The 21,667-nt window shown below is 37.3% G+C and overlaps 1 protein-coding gene across 1 annotated transcript in view; it reads right to left on the bottom strand.

The window, feature by feature from the left end:
* Positions 1-21,667, bottom strand: part of LOC127625295 (V-set and transmembrane domain-containing protein 2-like protein) — a 62,119-nt gene that overhangs the window by 12,870 nt on the left and 27,582 nt on the right. Inside the window, exon 2 of the mRNA XM_052100497.1 lies at positions 1,996-2,165. Within this exon, the coding sequence (XP_051956457.1) occupies positions 1,996-2,165 (170 nt within the window). The remainder of the gene's footprint in view (positions 1-1,995; positions 2,166-21,667) is intronic.

Raw genomic sequence — 21,667 nt, 5'->3', positions numbered from 1 at the left:
GGTCAATGTCCATCCCGCAAGTGATTGAGACAGTCGCTTATGACAACAAATCAGGTGTAAAAATATCAGATCTGTGCACAAGAATTTAAAGCAGCCCAATAGATCTGCTGCAGTCTATTACTATTGTTCTTCATTATAATCAATTACCACAATATCGACGATAAGTTTTTGAGTAATTTTCTATATTTAGCCTGTGTTCTACATCTAGACATGCGTGTTGATAAAAACACTAGCAGTTTGGCTTTATGGTATGTTTCCACTGGCGTGTGCGGAGCGAATGTGAGCGAGCACTTTCAATTCCTTCCTATGGAAGCCGAGCCATAAAGTTTTTTCTTTGGTATATTCCAAGCCTTTAATAATAAACAAACAGATTTGAAAATGAACAGATCATCTTATAACATTCACATCCAACTGCGCTCAATTGATAAGCGCATCATATTTAAAGTGCTCCAGATTCACTTTAATTGCATTTTTGCATTATTTCACATTCCTCTATGTTTGGTCGCTACAAATTTAAAATGACCCATGACAGCGGGGCTTTGTGGACAGCAAGACAGATGAGAGTATTTTACCGGATTAAAAGGCTGGTGTCAACTCAACTACAAACAACAGAAACTTTATTTTAAAAATAAAAGCATCTGCCAAAATAATGGATTGAAGGTTTAACCAGACAGCATAGCAATGCCACAAGAAAGTTAAGAAATTATTAAAGCAATAAACATTATTATTATATTGCAATAACAGAGTGCTTCACTGTTTTATTAATTTGTACAGTTTGGTTCTTTAGGACTCCACTGGAGTGGTGGTGGCGTAGTGACTAAAGCACATAACTGGTAATCAGAAGGTTGCTGGTTCGAGCCCCACAGCCACCACCATTGTGTCCTTGAGCAAGACACTTAACTCCAGGTTGCTCCGGGGGGGATTGTCCCTGTAATAAGTGTACTGTAAGTCACTTTGGATAAGAGCGTCTGCCAAATGCATAAATGTAAATGTAAGTATGAAAACCCTTTCTAGAACAGTATTTACGGTCAGCAGTAAAATATGGTTTAATTTTGGTTAAAAGGAAACAAAGGTTTGTTTCAAATCACAATCGCAATAATTCTCTAAATCAATGCAATTCGATTCGTTCAGCCCTCCCAGTTTGAGTTTTATGTTGAATTACACTTACACGTCATGTCGAAAGTCTGGTGAGTGAAGACAAAAATATACTTGCAAATGGCAATTCTTTCTCCAATTGTCATGAAAATAAAGTCAAAATGCAATAGATCTTAAAAAGGTCTAACAAAATACGTTTAGACTTCTTTTGATTTTGGGGGTGAAATATGATCCGGATCCGAACTCTAATCCTCCCAGTATAAATATTTCATTTGTAAATGCACATTATATATATATATATATTAGTAAACATTCTATCTACTGACACATTTTAATTCATAAGGAAGTCTCTGTGTGTGAGACACTGGCTGCATTCATGCAGGGGGAACTCTCCATGGTGCTGAAGCCTTTGACTGGCAGCAGGTTATTAGTGTGTGTGTGTGTGTGTGTGTGTGTGTGTGTGTGTGTGTGTGTGTGTGTGTGTGTGTGTGCTGGACAGGTTACTGAACTCTCCATCTCTGACTCTTAAAATAGACCGGTCTGTTTGACTGGCACAGTCACAGAGAGAAAGCAGAAATGGGTCTATAATGGCAGGCGGGTGACAGAATGCATATAGTTAGTTCTAGTTAGTGATGTAATTGCAGGCAGATCTCTGCTGTGGTTTAGGGCTCAACTCAGGGGTACACTGCTGACAGAATGAAGGGATTATGGTCTTAGTAACTCTTTGGCTTCTGGCACAAATGTAATTCTCAACCTACCGGAATGGAGCTGACACATGTTAATGCCAAAGGTTCAAGTGTGTCATTTCTGTAACAAACTAAATGTATTGCACGTTGCTTGTCGCGGCTGGTTTGAATCTGCTGTGAGTGAAAAGGCATTACGGGTCATTTACACCTCTACCTGATTGGTGGTCCACGTCTGCTTGTCCGTCCATTCTCTGTGGTTCCTGATGTACCACCACTGTATCTCCAGTGAATAGGACGGTGAGCCCGCACCCCGGAACGAGCACGCCATCTCCACATCCTGTCCACGCTGTGCCGTGATGTCATGAGGGACCTCTGTGAAGAGAGCTGCGGGAGAAGAGAGATTCTTCAATTATTAAAGTGCTTACAGTATATTTTACACAAGTGGAACCTCTGTGTTATAAGTCCACATAAAATCAAAATCAACCATATTAACTTTCTTAAAACACATTCCTGGTATTTTAGTACTTTAACAGAGATTATACTTAATAAGCCGACAATGTGTGTGGTCACGCAAGCACCTTAAACAGCATAAACTGATTTTGCCCATTACACTGATTTCCTGTTGCATGAAAGCACCTTTACCCACATTCTTCCTGGCTTATGTATATTTACAGTTTGACATCAAAAGCATGTCCTGTAAACACAGTTTTTTATGTGTTGTCAAATGTTTTGAATAAGCTGATTTTTGGTAGTTCATCAGCGTATTGGTTTGCACGTAAACGCGCTCAATAATTGTGAACGATTCTTCAGCGCATGTTTTTTTAAAGATGATGTCCACGAATCCCTCTTGCTATTTCAACCCCTCCCCTTCAGTCAACTGGATCTATTCTGAAATATAATCCCCACTTTTCACAGTCCAAATTTTATTCTCATTAAATATCCTGTTATTCTGGGAAATATGTATAACAGGATTGTGAACGGTGGCATTTTGACATGTTGACAAATTGACTAACAGTTAGGCTCTATTTTCGTGAGAGTGCTACGACCGCGAGCAACGTCTTATCTAATTGTCTAATTGTCATGAGAGCGCTAATTCTAAGTGCATTGTTTAGTGCCAGCGCAAAGTGCAAGTGGGCGTGGGTGGGAGTGTTTGCGCAAACTGTGGGTATATCATATGGTAACGAAGTGGCGCAAAGAGCAATTTGCCTGTGAAATAGGTCATTGCGCTACGACGTTTCAAAACCACATCTTAGCACAAACATTTCAATTCAGTTCATGCATTTGCATCTACCAGCAGTTGGTAATAAAGTTCATGTCCAAACTCTTTTAAAATCAAATTAAATCTCTGAAAATCAATGCCATAGCCATTTTATGAAACAAACATTTATGAGACTCGTGTTAAACTCTCTAAAGGCTATGGTTTATTTTTCAGTTATTATTAAGTTTATATTTACAATTGTATTATTGATCTAATTTATATTAGTATTTTTCCACCAGTTGTCATAGAGTGATTTTAAAGTCACTCCAAAAGGGGCGGGTGGAAGTTGGATTTGTTTGTTTTTTTACCACTTCGTTATTTTGATTATATTTTCATTTAGTTTGAAGTGTAATTTGAATTTAGAAACATTTTTGGTTTAATTTGTTCTTGTGAATAACATTTTTCTATATCAAAAGGTTGAAGTGAAGTACGTGCCAATACAATCACTGATGATACTAGCCATGATTTGTGTGTCAGTAGATGAAAATTATTAATAATACTTACATTTTCTATAATTTAATGGTGTGCAATTTTTCCATGTGTATACAAGAAGCATTTCATGAATGTCATTCATCAAGCACGCAGTTAGCGCACAAAAGAACGTCATTTTTCATTCTTCTAATTCATCACATACATTTACACTACCAACTTCATATGAATGTGCTGTCTTGAGGGAATTAACTATATAATAGGTCGCAGACAATGGAATAACTGGAGAAGAAACTCTTATATTGCCCTTGAGCCAGCCTAATTGTGCGGAGTGTGCAATTACGCCAAACCCACTTGCGCATAGACTTAGCGCAAGCTTGCAGGAAAATACCAAACCTTCATGGCCATGCCCACCGATTTTGTGCTAATGAATTATATCAGCACTAGCGTCCTTAAAATAGGGCCCTTCAACTTCAAACATGTTGTATTTTGAGTTAGATTCAACTATATCGCTGGATAAAGATAGCCTAATTTGATTAGATTTCCAAATTCAATTTGATTCATTTGGGTATATTTCAGTTATAATGTCCATTTTGCTGAAATACTAAATACATTTTCTGCAAATTATACAGGGAACCTTCTAACATGGCACATTTTGAAACTATATATATATATATATATATATATATATATATATACATACATAATATTAAAAAGTTAAAACAGGGCCCAAACCATGCAGTTCAATTGCAATATATTTAACAAATATAATAATCAGCACAACCAAAAATAAAGTAATATTTAAAGTAAAAGATCAGTCTAGGAATTCTAAGTATCTACTGTTTATCATGTATGTATCCCCATAAATGAGGATCGGTTTATCAGAATATCAATATTTTTAACCAGCCCTATTGAACTACTGTCGAGTGCAACAAAACAGCTTTAACACAACTTAATCTTCCCTCTTGGTTCTGTTTTCGTTTTGAGATAGCATCTTGGGAAACACCCAAAAATGTCAACATCAGATCTAAAAGATATCAGCGAACATTCAGAGAATAATCTGAAGTAAACAGATATCTACCTTGTGGATAGCTATTTTAGACATCTTTGGGCAAAAAAGCATTGAGAGCATTGTTTCCCATGAATGACCCTGTGAGTGGAACAAGCTTATCAACGACTTCAGACAAATACAATTCAATTATCCTTCATGTCAAAGCCTAGAAGATATAACTCCCCCTCAGCTGGCCTGAAACCACCTTCCTCAGCGAAAGCAAGCAAGAGATGCCCACAGAATGAGCTCAAATTGCTGTGAAGGAATAATTTCTCTACCAGCAGGAGTCAATGTCTTATCATTCCCTACAGACCATGTTGTGAACACTTCAAAGAAAACCGTTCACCATCTCTGTGCGCTCTCACACCTGACAGTCAAACCCTCAAATGGTGAAAGAGGTGGAGCCATTTGGCACAGATCAGCTGCAAAAATACAGAAATCTCTGGAAGATATTACTAATATATGAGATGTGGACTGAGCAGTGATTGAAACTAATTGAAGGACTCTAGGCTTTGAACACCACAAAAGTATACTCCGCAAACACAGATTATAATACTTTTGATTGTTTTTAGGGTTAGGGATATAAACATTATATTAGCTTTTCTGTGCGACTTGAATGATCCCTGAAATCATGCAGACTGCTGCTGATATATCTCAGCTATATTTCCTAGAAACCACCCTGAACACCCTAGCAACCATCTAGCAATGTCCTGAAACCACAGACACTTTAACCAAAAACATCAACAAATACCATGTAAGGCTGGAACGATTAGTCGACATTATCGACAGTACAAAATTGTCGACAAAATTACAATTCTAATTGTCATCTGATTTCATTTAACACTACATGAGATCTTTTGAAACGCTAATGATGACGCTGGAGAGCAGCACTTCAGCTCACACTTGATTGAGGAGAGGAAGAAAGAAGAGCTCACAGTCCAAACTTTCCATACAGATTAAGGTGATGTAGATCGCTGAGTATTTTAATACAAAAATGCAAAAAAAGTAAATACAGAATCAGTGTTGTACCTGGTGTTCCACTTGAGCAAAAATTGCCTGTCAGAGCATCTAAAAAGGAAACACTGCGGCGTTATATACTGTATTTAATGCATCCTTTATTAAAGTTCAAATAATAAGGAAGCGGGCTGTATAAATAAGCACAAACTCCGAAACTGGCATTTGTCTGTGCGGACAGACCCGCTTATATGCGTCACGTGAAAAACAGTGCAAGAGAGTTTCAAACTTCTCCTGGCTGATACACTGTCTCGCACGGAGACGCTCATCACTGGCGCGTGCCGCTGCAGCTAGATTTTGTTTAGCGTGATTGCTCGCGACATAGTGAATTATAATATGAGTGTCACGGTGTGTATCTTATGGTGAAGAAAATCGGCTATATGCAGCTCTATAAAGAAGAAAGAGTTTGATTTTTGTGAGATAAAGATGGATTGAAATCAAGTGAACAAAAAGGTGTAGTCTTAGCCCATAATACAATGCAAAAAAATATATATATTTAAAAGATTTTGTCCTCTTTATTGTTAGTAAGCATGTTTAATACAACCTTTTAAGTCGGGACACAAGCTGAATAGTTGGTTAAGAGCTAATGATGAATCATTGCAATAATCACCCCAATAGCCGAATCATAGATTAGTCGATTGCAAAATAATCGTTAGTTGCTTGCAGCCCTAATACCATGGCAACCCCTCTTGTTTTAGCATTTTATTTGAAGTGCCTTGAAGTACAATGTAATAGTAATCATCATCAATATCAATACAGAGTATCAAAGTCCTATAGTATTACCATTACTAGTTAACCACAGTACTATTTTGAAACAATGTATATGCATTTGAAATCTACTATATGAAAGTCTGACTGTTTCCTCTGAAATGCACGACCGCATGTAGAAGGATGATACATAAGTATCCCATGTCTCGTACAGTGTCTGCCACTCAAACAAGCTCCATGAGCGAATGAAGACGTGTTGAGCAGCAGAATATCGCCACATATGGTTATTAACACACCCAAATCCTCTTAAGCGTTTCCTCCATTAATCCCATTCAAATGGGCCAGGGCGCAGTGGGGGCCACTGTCAAACCCACAGGGCATCCCGACACTTCCGTCCAGACAAAAGGCGTGCTGGGAAATCCGTACGTGTTCAGATCCAGTCCTGGAGATAAGACTTCTGTTCATTATGTGTATAATCTGTCAATATTACAAAACGTTAAACGAGCAATTAAAATGATGAATATATGTCAGAAATGAAGAGAAGAGACCCAGCATGTGGGGCCAAGGAGGTACAGAAAAAGGGTTTCTGATGATTGATATCTGATGTGTCTCACAAAAGAAGCCAAGAGTGACCCAAACAGACGTAAATCTTCCTGAAAAATCACAAAGGCCATCTCTTTAATATCTCAGTTTTTTCTTCTAGACGGTAAGGAGATTATGTGGAGAGTGAATGCTGAAGTTTTTAGCTTCTCAGATGTTTCTCCTGAGAAAAAGTTCCCAGTGATCTTGCATGCGTCTGTCTCCACCAGTTTCAGATTAAAGGTCACAAATCTGTGCTCAGACGTACATACAGTTTAAATACAAAAAATACAATACAATAACTACAAACATGTGCAAATAAAGAATGAAAGATAACGGAGATGTGCAACAGTGTATGGCATATCAACAATTGCATATGTTTCCTTTAAGTATCTGAGATGTTTCTCATGAAACCTTTTAATAGAAATAGACACAAATGAGTCAATTGTTGACATGCAGCGAGAACGGTAGATGTCAGTATCTCAATATGAGCTTTAACATTTCTCTAAACTATCCACAATCATTGTATAGCTCTATTCTCTTAGTGTATGCCAACAACTGACTTGTTGTTTTTTCTCCAAGAAATTGTATGAGAAACATCTAAGACAAAATTGATACTTAACCTGTTGATGTGTGCCCCCTTTTTGAGCACAAACCATGAAAATGACAATCCTGAACTTAAATGGCTGTATTTACGGGACTCTTTGGAGTTTGGACACAGTTGTGGTCTCTTTTGAAAGAGACACTTTGGGCTTTATTTTACAAGTCTCAGAATTAATATATGTTGTTATTTTTTTAAAGTTAGAGAAGCTGAAGTTTATAGTAATGGAAATATTTTAGGCTGAAGATGTTTTATAATCTAAATAAACAATAATAAAAGTAACAAGACAACCCAGAAATGCAATGATCTCAAAGTCACGAGTCTAAAGAAGTTACGTTTCAAATTTAAAGATGATCGAATAATAAATGAGTTCCTGCAGCTTTATTCTCTGTAAAATCACTGGAAGCGTTTAGAGTACAATTAAGGCTCCGCCTCTCAAGACGACACTAAATCTGACGGCACTGCTCGACTATTATGAATAAAACTACGCCACATTTTTAAAAATAGACTTTGGAGACGGCTGGTTTTGTTTATGAGACTCTAATATATCAGATCATAAACAGTTTTACAACATGAATGCTGCTCAGATCGCAGTTTGTTGAAGAACGATGACGAAGGCGAGATCTCATGTAAACAATGGAGAATATATCAATATTTCTCACATTTATCACTTTTATGGACAAAAAGTGCTATTGGATGTTTTTCAATGAACGCTTGTCATGGACGATTGACCCGAGTGTGTTGAACTGGATTCAATAATAAAGGTATGAAGTCCTGTTTTGATATCGCATGTTTTCATGTGTACTCCTGCACAAATGACTACATCGCTGTTTCTGGAGGATTGCTATCGTGAAACAGAGATCGGATATCAATCTTGAACCCTTTGACCTTTGGAAAGATGTAGAATTTGTTAACATTAATTACATTTATAGAGGGTAAATTATACATTAAATGTAAGCAGAGTGACGTCACCACCAAGTGCGGGGGATTGCGTATCAACAGGTTAAAAGAAACATATGCAAGAACGTTCACTGAAAAATAAAAACAATTCTCTCATGATTTATAATTTTTAAGCCATCCCAGATGTGTATGTACTGAAGTGAAGATTTTATGAACAGATTTCAGCTCAGTTTGTCCATACAACACAGCCCAAAAGGCATATTTAAGCAGCATAAAAGTAAACTAAATAAAATTAATTTAGACTCATCCCTCCAAGTCACAGTGAGGCACTTACAATGGAAGTGAATGGGGCCAATTTTAAGCTTATAATTTCCTAAAAGCACTTATATTAATTCTGTTAAAACTCATGTATTATTTAAGCTGTAAAGTTGTTTAAATAGTCATTTTTATAGTCATTTTAGTTTTTTTTTTACATAACATCACCATGGCAAATTTTGCTGTTTTTTTTATTTATTTTTTATTAAAAGAGGAAAATGCTCTAGATTGAGCTTCACTTGTATTTAACCCAGAACATTCCTTTAAAATACAGGTCAAGTTGAAGATGTTTTGCTGTAATCCTGTGTAATATAGTTGTATGATAATTTTACTGTTGATTTCTATGGAAAATGCTACATTGCTAATGCTATTTAATTTGCATGTTTAATTAGTGGTGAACGTTTCATTTCTACTATGGGCTCTTTTGACTTGGGGCAGTAAGTAACCACCAAGCAACCACTCAAAAAAAACCTACAAACACATTAGCAACTGCATAGCAACGCCCTGGCAACCACCCACAAAACCTTAGCATTGTGAGAGATGCAGTTTTTCACATTTTAGGGATAAAAACCACGAGGTAAAAGTGATCAAATCAATTCATTTCAATCAAGTCAATTATTCTGTCCATAGAAAGATGTAATTGTGTGAATAATTAATTCTGTGTTGATGGTTGAGACTTTATTTCTGCCAATCCAAATGATCTATCAATAACTGATTGATTTCACATGTGGAAGGCCGAGTGTATCCATGATATTTTCACTGGTGTCTTCTTCACAAAAGCTCTCATTATGTGCGACGCAGCCTCTCTGGGACAAAGATGACAGGGGAAAGTGGTTTCTGTAATTACTTCTACCCCATCTGCATATTATAATTGGGGTCCTGGGGCATCATTATTTCAGAAGGAACAGAAAAAAGACACATCAGATACAAGAGAGACATCGGCGTAATCACCATCTATATCAGAGGACATTTTCGACATGGTCCATCAGCCCAGCTAAGTCTTTAATAAAACACCAGCCGCATTCTCTCTCTCGCTCGCTCCCTGAGATGAGGAGCAAATGGCCCAAATATCACACAAAGGAAGCGATACGGAGGGGGAGGAAAGGTTCATTTCATGGAGACACTCATTTGAAGAAGCAGGCGGCAGGTTTCTCAACGCGGCCCTTTGAAATCTGAATCTCTGGTTGATTGAGTTTAGATCAAAGCGCCGTACAAGAGGTCTCGCGCTGAGAGTCTCGCTGTTATTCTATGATCAGCTGCTGTAAAACAGAATCTAGACGCAAGAGCATCAAGAGCTGCTTCAGAATATAGCAGGCAAGAAACATGCACAACTACAATGCATTCTGCTGGTATACAGAACAGTGCACAAGTCTTTTATCATTTTAGTAAAAAATGTTGTCTAAATGTTTTTGAAAGACAGGTATTTCTTACTTCTGCAGTAAGCTCAGTAGGTTCTTTCAATGCAAGTGAATGGTGATCAGAATTATGAAGCTCCAAAAAGCATATAAAGGCAGAATAAAAGTAATCCATGTGACTCCAGTGGTTCAGTCCAAGTCTTCAGAAGCAACATGATAAGTGTAGGTGAGAAACAGATCAACATGTAAGTCCTTTTTTACCCAACCAGAATGTGGCTGAATGTGAAAGTCACTGAGAGTTTAGGTTCACAGTAAAAAAGGATTTAAACATTGACCTGTTTCTCCCATCACATCACTTCCAAAGGCATGGATTTAACCATTGGAGTCTTATGGATTACTTTAATGCTGCCTTCATGTGGATTTTAAACATTCTGGGATCTGGTCAGAGTGGTGGTGGTGTAGTGGTCCAAGCACATAATTGGTAATCTTGTAATCAGAAGGTTGCTGGTTTGAGCCCCACAGCCGCCGCCACCACCATTGTGTCCTTGAGCAAGGCACTTAACTCCATGTTGCTCGGGGATTGTCCCTGTAATAAATGCACTGTAAGTCGCTTTGGATAAAAGCGTCTGCCAAACGCATAACTATAAATGTAAATGGTCACCATTCACTTGCATTGTGTGAACCTACAGAGCTGAAATATTCTTCTAAACTTCTCTGTTTATGTTCAGCAGAAGAAAGTCATATTATGAGAATGTTTTCAATTTTGGGTGAACTGTCCCTTTAAACACTGGAACCATTGTCAGGACGATCAGTTCTGATAACAGTTCTTGAACATTCTTCCATTGTGACATATGGAACACTGTTCAAAGGCCACATTCAAATTTGTTTTCATCTGAAAATTCCGTTTTCAATTTTCTATTATTATCATTTCCCCAAGTATCCGGTAATAGAGATGGTTTTGGAATTGCTCCATTTGCAAATTTACAAATGCATGTGTTTTATCAGCATGTTGTGATTCGGCCATGGCAGCCTTGTGTTTCATTAACGTTTTCATTAATACTGTGCAGCAGCAATATATTTTATTTTGATTTGATTAAACACCATTTGATCATAACATTTCATTAAAACATGGAATGCAGAAACATTAAAATGGAAAACACATCATTTGAATCTGTGAGACTTCATGCAGTTCTTTTAATCAAGTCTGTGTAATTTAATCAAAAATCTGAGGCTTTTCATTTGTTGATTATAGTGTTGATTTAGTACCGATACCAAGGTACCAGGGCTGGAATCGAACCGAAGCCAACATTTTGGCATCGGAGCAACCCTAGCCCAGAAAAGCTAAAGGATCATCTATACAGTTATCATACTATATAGGATTGATTAACCTTCTTTATTCCATGAATAAAGAATAATTATTTGCATGAAATGTGTTTTCAGGGCTCCAGACTGCGACTAAAATGGTCACAAATGCAAAATCGACCAAAAAGAACTGATTGAGACAATCATTTAAAATCTAGTCGCCATGGCGACAGACGGGTTGTGTGCGTTCATATGCAGACTTCGTCAGATATCATCTTGTGAGTTATTGAATACATCTTTAGAGCGCGCTCCGGTGTGTCATGTGCTTCCTTTCACCCGTTCAGTTTCTGACGAGCTCGCTGCACCAAACGCAAAGAACCCAGCGCGAGAGAGATTTCATTAAATTTGCACTCTTGTGATTGGCCAGATGAGATATTCCTCTCCTCTCTCGCACCCTAATTCACTTGGAAAGAAACTTGCTCCGTGTCTGCCCAGTTATCACTCTCCTCAAGCTCTTTCAATGTTCTTTCTTCTTTTCATTTTATATAAAACTTTTATTAAATAAATAAGCAGAAAATACTTGGAGAAAAGTGTAACATGTCAGCAAAATGAAAGCATTATTCCCAGGGGCCGGTTGCATAAACATAGCCATTAACTTAAGACTGCATCTAACACTTAGTTTGACTAGCTAAAGACGCCATAGAAAGCCTGTTGCATAAAACAAGCTCACAGTTGTCTTTAGTAAGACAGTCTAATTTGCATTGCATTGTGGGAAAAATAAGACACTGAACAGCTTAAAAAAAATGGCCGACAGTGGACGCTCAATACATTTATTCGCTGAGAATATTTGCTTATTAGAGGACTACAGTGCTTCAAAATCTATTTTAATGAACACATTTAGTGATTTAACCCAAATAATTAAAAACACAACATTGTGTTACCAATTTTGAAGTCAAAGTCTTCAACCAAGTCCCAACTCGAGCCCCTTTCAGCCCCCACTGGCTCAGCTGACAGTTATTTTCAATGGCAAAATGGAAAGTAAACAAAAGTTAGCCTGAGGTGTGCCGTCTTACATTTTGGGGCCAGTTGCATAAATCCATTTATGACTAGTTTAATTTAAGACAAAAAAGTAAGACTGGTTCCCCCTTGGCTAACTTTCATTTACAATCTATGTTGCCATGGAAACGAATAAACTGTCAACTAGAAGATAATAAGTGTTACTCAATCTAAAACAGCAGTAGCCAACAGTGTTTAAAATTAAGCAAAAACAATCACCATCAAAACATTATTACTTACAAGACTGTCCAAGCGGAGTTGATATGACAGCGGTATGCGACTGTGTATCTTCCCCCGCTGTGGGTAACGTCCGCCCGGGGATTCCCCAAAACATCGGAGATTCGTCTCCGTATATTTCAATGATCATTTCCGTTGTCCTTTTCAATTTAGGAGATGGTCCTCCCTCCGTTGCTGGGTTTGTTTAGCTTAAATATTTCCTTTTTTGCCTCTTGAACCATATTTTTAAACCGTTTTTGAACATCTTTGATGGATCATGAGACAGATGGGTTGACACTATTAACTCTTTCCGTTATTGTGGTCTAAGCTTTGTGTTTTTTGCTACTGCCGTTGTAATTGTTAAATTTGTTCATTAAAGTCGATTTAGCAGCATTGTATTCCTCTAATATACAAATATTTTCCACAAAGGAAAACTGTGACGATCGCGTACTGTCGGCCATTTTGTTTAAGTTGTTCAGCGTCTTATTTTTCCCACAAATCAATGCGATTTAGACTGTCTTGATAAAGATAGATGTGAGCTTATTTTATGCAATGGTCTTTCTTCGGTGACTTTAGTTAGTCAGACTATTTCTTAGACACAGTCTTAAGATAATGACTATGTTTATGCAACCGGCCCTTGGTCTTTAATTAGACTGGTCTAAGTTTTTATGCAACTGACTGAAAAAATTAAGACCAACATTTTAGACGACTAACTAGTAAGACTAGTCTAAAACAGTTTTATGCAACCGGCCCCTGATTTAAATAAATACAGAGCTTACAAAATGAAAATAAATAAACGATTGCATTTTCTTTATATTTATCATGTATTTTCTTTACAACGTTATTTTAATTACTAGTTTACTTTCATTAAATTTACTTTAAACGTCTGTGAACTTCTTTAGTTAAGATTCACGCCACTTGAATTTTATTCATAAATAAATCAAATAAAATGGAAAGATTGACCAATTTATATTGGTAAGTATTTACGGGACGTTTTAATCCAAATCAGCAAATAAAGTTGTATATAATTATAGAAATCTCTGTCGTGTTTGTGCATCACCCATAGGGAATGATATATTATCAGCCTTTATGAATTTTTGACATTTTTACTCCAGTAATGTGTGTCACGTTCACTGATCGGGACGATTGGGATTCGGCTACGATGTATATCTTGCAGTCTGACATAATGTTGCACAGTGTGCCATGGCCATATCAATGCGTTCATATCGAACAGTCTGACAAGCAACAATTGTAAAGGACTATCATAAATCGTACAGTGTGCACCCGCTTTAGTGACTCACCTCAATCCGGGTGGCGGAGGATGAATCTCAGTTGCCTCCGCATCTTATCACGTGGCTTGTTGAGTGTTACCACGGAAACCTAGCAAATGTGGAGGCTTCACGCTATTCTCTGCGGCATCCACGCACAACTCACCACGCGCCCCACCGAGAGCGAGAACCATGTTATAGCGACCACAAGGAGGTTAACCAAACATGTCTCCACCCACCCTAGCAACTGGGACAATTGGTTGCTTAGGAGACCTGACTGGATTTACTCAGCACGGCCTGGGTTCAAACTCACGACTCCAGGTATGGTAGTCAGCGTCTTTACTTGCTGAGCGACCCAGGCCCCCTTTCTATCTTGTTTCTGAACAACAATCTAAATCGAGGAATTCTGTCATTTGGTGACTAAAAACAGCCATTTGGCTCCTTAAAGTTTAATATTTTCTGTCTGGAGCCCTGGATATATTTATAGATTGTATGATTACTACTTGTTTTTGCCATGAAATTGCCTTTGACATTGATATGGCAATACAACAAACAAACAAGTTGGCAACTTTTTTTCCATGCCACTTCCTAAATTGCCAGTTCTTGACCAGAATAAGCTGCAATGTAGACCAGACTTTATTCTGATAGACAAAAGTCTGACTGCATGAGACTAACCTCAAGATGGCCACAGGCAGATACTGTGAACTCAAGATTAAGCTGAGAGCCAAGAAAACAGTCTGTAGTTCATTCAGGGTCCTTCTAGGCAGAAATTCTGATGCCTCGAGACATTTTTCTTCCCGAAAGCTCCACAGGGGCATGAAAGCAAGAGTGTGAGATCCCACATCAAACCTCATGAAAGCCTGGACAAACACACAGAGCCCTGTTGGCAGACCTGCCCATCTGTCACAGAGATACGTTGTTTGATTTAGTATAATGCTTTAAGAGATCGGCCCAAGAGAAAAATGGAGCAATCCACAATTCAAACCATCCATACAAAAACAGAACGACTGTCACCATCGAGATGTTTCTAGTGTGGACCAAACCAACATGCTGTATCTACTAGTGTTGTCACGGTACCAACATTTCAGTAGTCGGTACCAATACCAGTGAAATTTCACGGTACTCGATACCATTTTCGGTACCAAAGCAAAAACATGTTACTAAACAACACTTAACAAAATCTACAAAACATTAGCAGCTATTTCCAAACTAATGTGCAAAGTGCTCTCTTATTAATAAAGCTGCATATTGACATGCTTATCTTCATGATAAGAAATGCACAGTGACATATATTATGATTAAATACGTTGATTAGCAATCGCATTCTAATTTAGCTGCATGTAGCACGCGTGCTCGAGGGATGATGTCCCCGAGGCAGAGTCTCTATGGCAAGCCGTTTGAACTTTTATTCATTTCCAGGATATGAATCCTTGATATCAACAATTCAATTTTCACTAGTTAAATGATAGTTATTGATATCAGGAATTCGATATCTACTAGTAACAATGGCAATTTTTGATATCAGAAATTACATTTCCACTAGTAACAATGCTAATTCTTGATATCAACAATTACATTTTTACTAGTTAAAATGCTCATTCTAGATATCAAGAATTGTATTTCAACTAGTAAAAACTATAATTCTTGATATCTGTAATTGTATTTTCACTAGTGAAATGTCACCATAGGCTGCCATTCAAAATCAATTGTTGATATCAAGAATTGATTTCTTGTTGAAATTCCAATTTCACATATCAGAAATACAGTTCGTACTAGTAAAAACCTTTATTTTTGATATCAAGAATTCAATTTTCACTAGTGACAATTGTTCATTTCTGGTAAGAAAGCCATTTTAGATATCTGAAATTATATTGATATCATAAATACATTTTCAGATATCAAAAATTAACATTGTTACTAGTAGCAATTCAATTGTTGATATCTAGAATATAAATTTTTACTAGTAACCACATAATTCTTGATTTCAAGAATAGACATTTTAACTAGTGAAAATGTAATTGTTGATATCAAGAATTCATATCCTGGAAATGAATAAAAGTTAAAACGGCTTGCCATAGAGTCTCTCTCTCAGCCGGGTGCAGTTTCAATCTCTCCCACTTTTCATTTCGACAAGATTCAGTTGAGGCTCCGCAGCAGCTTTGCTTGCCGCAATCTTTTGCTTGTTGTGAGCGTTCGAAAGTTCCCACCTCTGCATGGGTACCGGGTAGACCCGGTACTCGGTACCTTCAGAAATTCTGGTATCGTAAATAATTTTTTGTTTGAGTACCGACTTGGTACCGGTATTTTTGACAACACTAGTATCTACTACCTATTTTCCTACTACTTTAGAAAAATATCTTGTGAAACAAAATGCATTGTGCAAAGATAAACATTTCAAACGGTGACATACTGCAGAAATCGTAAGAGCAGTATGTTAGTATGCAATTCAGCAGAACTCTGTATTTACCAGTGCAGCACAGTAACTTTACATTTTATTGTTGAATTTATTCCATATAAGGTCCAACATCACGCAGTCAATTTGGTAACAGCGATTTGTCTGCTTCATTTCTTGGTGGGTCAATCTAAACATGAGAGAAAGATTCTTTGAAATCCTTGAAATTTCATCTTCACGGATTCTTAACGGTGCCGTGTCAAACGCGAGTAAGAGCTTCACTTCACAGGAAATGCACCATTTAATGTTCAGCCTGCAAACACTTACTCGCACATATGAGCTCTCGTGGCAGTCAAGTGCTCCCGTTGCCCCTGGAAACCAGAGGTAGCTCGGCACATACAGCCATTTCTTCCAGAGAGAAAATCACTGAGAGTGAGTAAGACTCCAGAGCTACTGAAACTCATTTCAGTAATATACCCCTACAAAAATCAATATAATAACCATTGTTTCCAACCTAGTCTCATAGGATGAACGTTACTATAACTACATTTTTGCAAATGGACTTTACGTGCCACGTATTACATTTTGCTGCAGTTTCCTGCTGAAATGAATATTAGAGGCGCTACAACTGATTATGACTTTATAAACATGTACTTTTGGGCACCATTACTCACACACTGCTATGTCATGATATCAAAACACTTTTACTATAACACATAACATATTTTAACACTTGTATTACAGACCTACCTACATTTAAAGACTCCAACATGATTAGCCTAGCCCAGCCAACCACGCAAGCAGACATGTGAGACAAACGTGTCATAGAAGCGACACAAAATGTGCATTTCATTTTTTAATTTGTTTTAGGACACTATTGGTTAGGTTTAGGTGTTGGTTTAGGGTAAGGATGACTGTTTTGTTCACCTCTCATTTATCTTTTAGGACACTATTGGTTAGGTTTAGGTGTTGGTTTAGGTGAAGGATGTCTGTTTTGTTCACCTCTCATTTATCTTTTAGGACACTATTGGTTAGGTTTAGGTGTTGGTTTAGGGTAAGGATGACTGTTTTGTTCACCTCTCATTTATCCTTTAGGACACTATTGGTTAGGTTTAGGTATTGGTTTTGGGTAAGGATGTCTGTTTTGCTCACCTCTCATTTATCTTTTAGGACACTATTGGTTAGGTTTAGGCAAGAATGACTGTTTTGTTCACCTCTCATTTATCCTTTAGGACACTATTGGTTAGGTTTAGGTGTTGGTTTAGGGTAAGGATGACTGTTTTGTTCACCTCTCATTTATCTTCTAGGACATTATTGGTTAGGTTTAGGTGTTGGTTTAGGGTAAGGATGACTGTTTTGTTCACCTCTCATTTATCTTTTAGGACACTATTGGTTAGGTTTAGGTGTTGGTTTAGGCAAGAATGACTGTTTTGTTCACCTCTCATTTATCTTTTAGGACACTATTGGTTAGGTTTAGGTGTTGGTTTAGGGTAAGGATGACTGTTTTGTTCACCTCTCATTTATCTTTTAGGACACTATTGGTTAGGTTTAGGTGTTGGTTTAGGCAAGAATGACTGTTTTGTTCACCTCTCATTTATCCTTTAGGACACTATTGGTTAGGTTTAGGTGAAGGATGTCTGTTTTGTTCACCTCTCATTTATCTTTTAGGACACTATTGGTTAGGTTTAGGTGTTGGTTTAGGGTAAGGATGTCTGTTTTGTTCACCTCTCATTTATCTTTTAGGACACTATTGGTTAGGTTTAGGTGTTGGTTTAGGGTAAGGATGTCTGTTTTGTTCACCTCTCATTTATCTTTTAGGACACTATTGGTTAGGTTTAGGCGTTGGTTTAGGGTAAGGATGACTGTTTTGTTCACCTCTCATTTATCTTTTAGGACACAATTGGTTAGGTTTAGGTGTTGGTTTAGGGTAAGGATGTCTGTTTTGTTCACCTCTCATTTATCTTTTAGGACACTATTGGTTAGGTTTAGGTGTTGGTTTAGGTGAAGGATGTCTGTTTTGTTCACCTCTCATTTATCTTTTAGGACACTATTGGTTAGGTTTAGGTGTTGGTTTAGGGTAAGGATGTCTGTTTTGTTCACCTCTCATTTATCTTTTAGGACACTATTGGTTAGGTTTAGGTGTTGGTTTAGGGTAAGGATGTCTGTTTTGTTCACCTCTCATTTATCTTTTAGGACACTATTGGTTAGGTTTAGGTGTTGGTTTAGGGTAAGGATGACTGTTTTGCTCACCTCTCATTTATCTTTTAGGACACTATTGGTTAGGTTTAGGCAAGCATGACTGTTTTGTTCACCTCTCATTTATCTATTAGGACACTATTGGTTAGGTTTAGGCAAGGATGACTGTTTTGTTCACCTCTCATTTATCTTTTAGGACACTATTGGTTAGGTTTAGGTGTTGGTTTAGGGTAAGGATGTCTGTTTTGTTCACCTCTCATTTATCTTTTAGGACACTATTGGTTAGGTTTAGGCATTGGTTTAGGGTAAGGATGTCTGTTTTGTTCTCCTCTCATTTATCTTTTAGGACACTAATGGTTAGGTTTAGGTGTTGGTTTAGGTGAAGGATGTCTGTTTTGTTCACCTCTCATTTATCTTTTAGGACACTATTGGTTAGGTTTAGGTGTTGGTTTAGGGTAAGGATGACTGTTTTGTTCACCTCTCATTTATCTTTTAGGACACTAGGTTAGGTGTAGATATTGGTTTTGGGTAAGGATGTCTGTTTTGCTCACCTCTCATTTATCTTTTAGGACACTATTGGTTAGGTTTAGGTGTTGGTTTAGGCAAGGATGACTGTTTTGTTCACCTGTCATTTATCTTTTAGGACACTATTGGTTAGGTTTAGGTGTTGGTTTAGGCAAGGATGACTGTTTTGTTCACCTGTCATTTATCCTTTAGGACACTATTGGTTAGGTTTAGGTGTTGGTTTAGGTGAAGGATGTCTGTTTTGTTCACCTCTCATTTATCTTTTAGGGCACTATTATTTAGGCTTAGGTTAGTACGTTTAACTCATTAAAACCTCAATCTGTAATTCAGCTAAAGAACCTTGTTTGATTGTTTACAACACCTTTTAGCACCCCGCTGGACATTTCAGTGCGAAACTGCAGCAAAACATGTAATGAAGCACGTAATTTTATTTTGCAAAAATGTTGCTATGGTCAATATAATGTTCATCAGATCACGCTGATAGTTTCTGATAGTTGCTATAGTTTTTAGCAGCATGGTCTCATAGAAAATCTGTACGTATTGCAGCAGTCTCTTAATGAAATGTACCCTAGAGGCACAACAACAACAATTACTTTAATTTCCTTTCACACAAATCATGAGTAAAATTGCCAATTATGAGTTCAGAAACACGTAGACTGCATTTCCACCTACATTTCTAACTTTAGTTTATCCAATTACATTTAGGATCAACTAAATTACTAAACTAAATCTAATAATATTTATCTCGCTTTCGCCGCTTTGTATTTGCTTTTCATCTGAAATGCATGAGAGAATTTGTTTCACGTGAGTGTCAGTTAATAGAAAACAGAAGAGAGACTCAGGCGAGTGGGATTTCAGAAGAGAGACGTGATATTCCAAGTGTGTTCCAGTGGAATAATTAATGGGATTTTGTTCATTGTTCGTGTAACAAGATTGCAAGATAGCATTGTCTGTTTTGTTCTTCACACTGCGATGGCTGAATTAACAGAAAAAGGCAAGAACCCGCAAATCCCCCGCTTTAACAACAGATGACTTTTATGTCATAATATGTACTAGGACTATAATAAAATGTTTCTGCATTTTTTATTTGAATTATTTATTTATTTTTTGCCCCAAGCCCCCCAGAAATTCTGACCCTGAGTGTTACCATGTGCCATGTGACAGAGGCGTGTTGTATGCTTATAGAGAGAGAATACAAAGACAAGATATGTTGGAATATAATTTAAAATATAAGGGCCTAAAAAGCCAATTCAATATCAGCATGACTGTGAAACTCTGTGGTTTTTATGACTCACTCACAGCATGAATATTACTCAGATGTGTGAAGAAGCCAAACCAGACAATAGAAAATAGAAATGAAAACAGCATCTACATTTCTTCAAGTTAAACCGACCTGATCTAAACAAACAAATAACAATAAAATACAAATACAATAAAGCTCAATCCACAGCCTTTCTTGCATAATGTTGATTACCAAAAAAATTGGTATCATCTGTCCATCTGGTGGTCTGATATTTCATAATAACACCAGCACATCCGGGGATTAAGACGTATCGGACTAGTCATCCGGGTATTGCAAGTCATTTTCCTGCTTCTCGGATCACTGTGTGATCCCTACAAGTAAGCTAATAAAACACTTTCAACTCAAATCAATGTTTCATGTGTATGTATGTATTTATTTATTTTGCAAGTAGTCTTAAAAGTGGGAAAATCAGGTGTCAGCTGGTCATTATTTACAACAACAAAACCATGAACAGAACTCCGTAAACCAGAGGAGGATTTCAGCTGTTCAGCAATTCATTACTTCTCACATAATAATATGATTTCAACGCAAATCAATGTTTTATGTCCATGTATTTATTTCTTTGGTAAGTAGCTTCAGGTTGGGGTTCTGATCACACTGTCAGGGTTTATTTTGCAATAACAATCGGCTGACTGTACAATACGCCTATCCTTTACGTACTAACCTCATATGTGTAAAGTTATATGCACTATTATAACTTTGTTTGTTGTCATGATGACGTAATGCTGGTAAACCCTGAAATCTGCTAAATGCCATAACACAGATAAATCCCTGATTTCATCACACTAAAAATAATGTTAAAATGTCAAATGTTTACGTCTTTTGGCTATAGTTTTGAAACTGTATTTTAATGTTTATTATCTGTTTCCATTCACTTCCATTATAAGTGTCTCACTGAAACTCACTTTTCTTTTTTTAATAAATGAGGTACACATCGGAAAAAAAAACAATTGTGGTAATTAGGGCTGCCCCCAACCAAAGATTTTCCTTGTCGACTAGTAGTTGTTAGTTTAAGCCATTACTCGACTAGTTGTCACACCTTTATGATATTCATTTCAATACTTAAATATATATATTTGGGAAGAATGTTATAAGTAACATTGCTAACACTGTTCTACATTACAGAGAAATATTAAACCATAATAATGACCCTTCAAAATATACATTTTACAAGCACATGAAGCGAGCCACAGCGACACCAGCAAAAGCGGTAAATGTAAGCGCACGTAGTTCTAGCAGGAAGACTAGCAGCTGTACATCATCGCACCATTAGCGGGGTAACTCCTAGCCAATCACATGTAAGCCGTTGCTTTATAAGTCTGCTCACAATCAATCACATTGCTGTTTCAGTGTGCTAACACGGGCAACCTCCTCCATCCCACCACCACCTGTTTAGTCCCGTCCTTTTTAATCCTATC

Source organism: Xyrauchen texanus, chromosome 31 (assembly GCF_025860055.1).
Source record: "Xyrauchen texanus isolate HMW12.3.18 chromosome 31, RBS_HiC_50CHRs, whole genome shotgun sequence".
Classification (NCBI taxonomy): domain Eukaryota; kingdom Metazoa; phylum Chordata; class Actinopteri; order Cypriniformes; family Catostomidae; genus Xyrauchen; species Xyrauchen texanus.
Note: the sequence above shows the minus strand (reverse complement) of the source record. Positions and strands in the feature narration are given on the sequence as shown.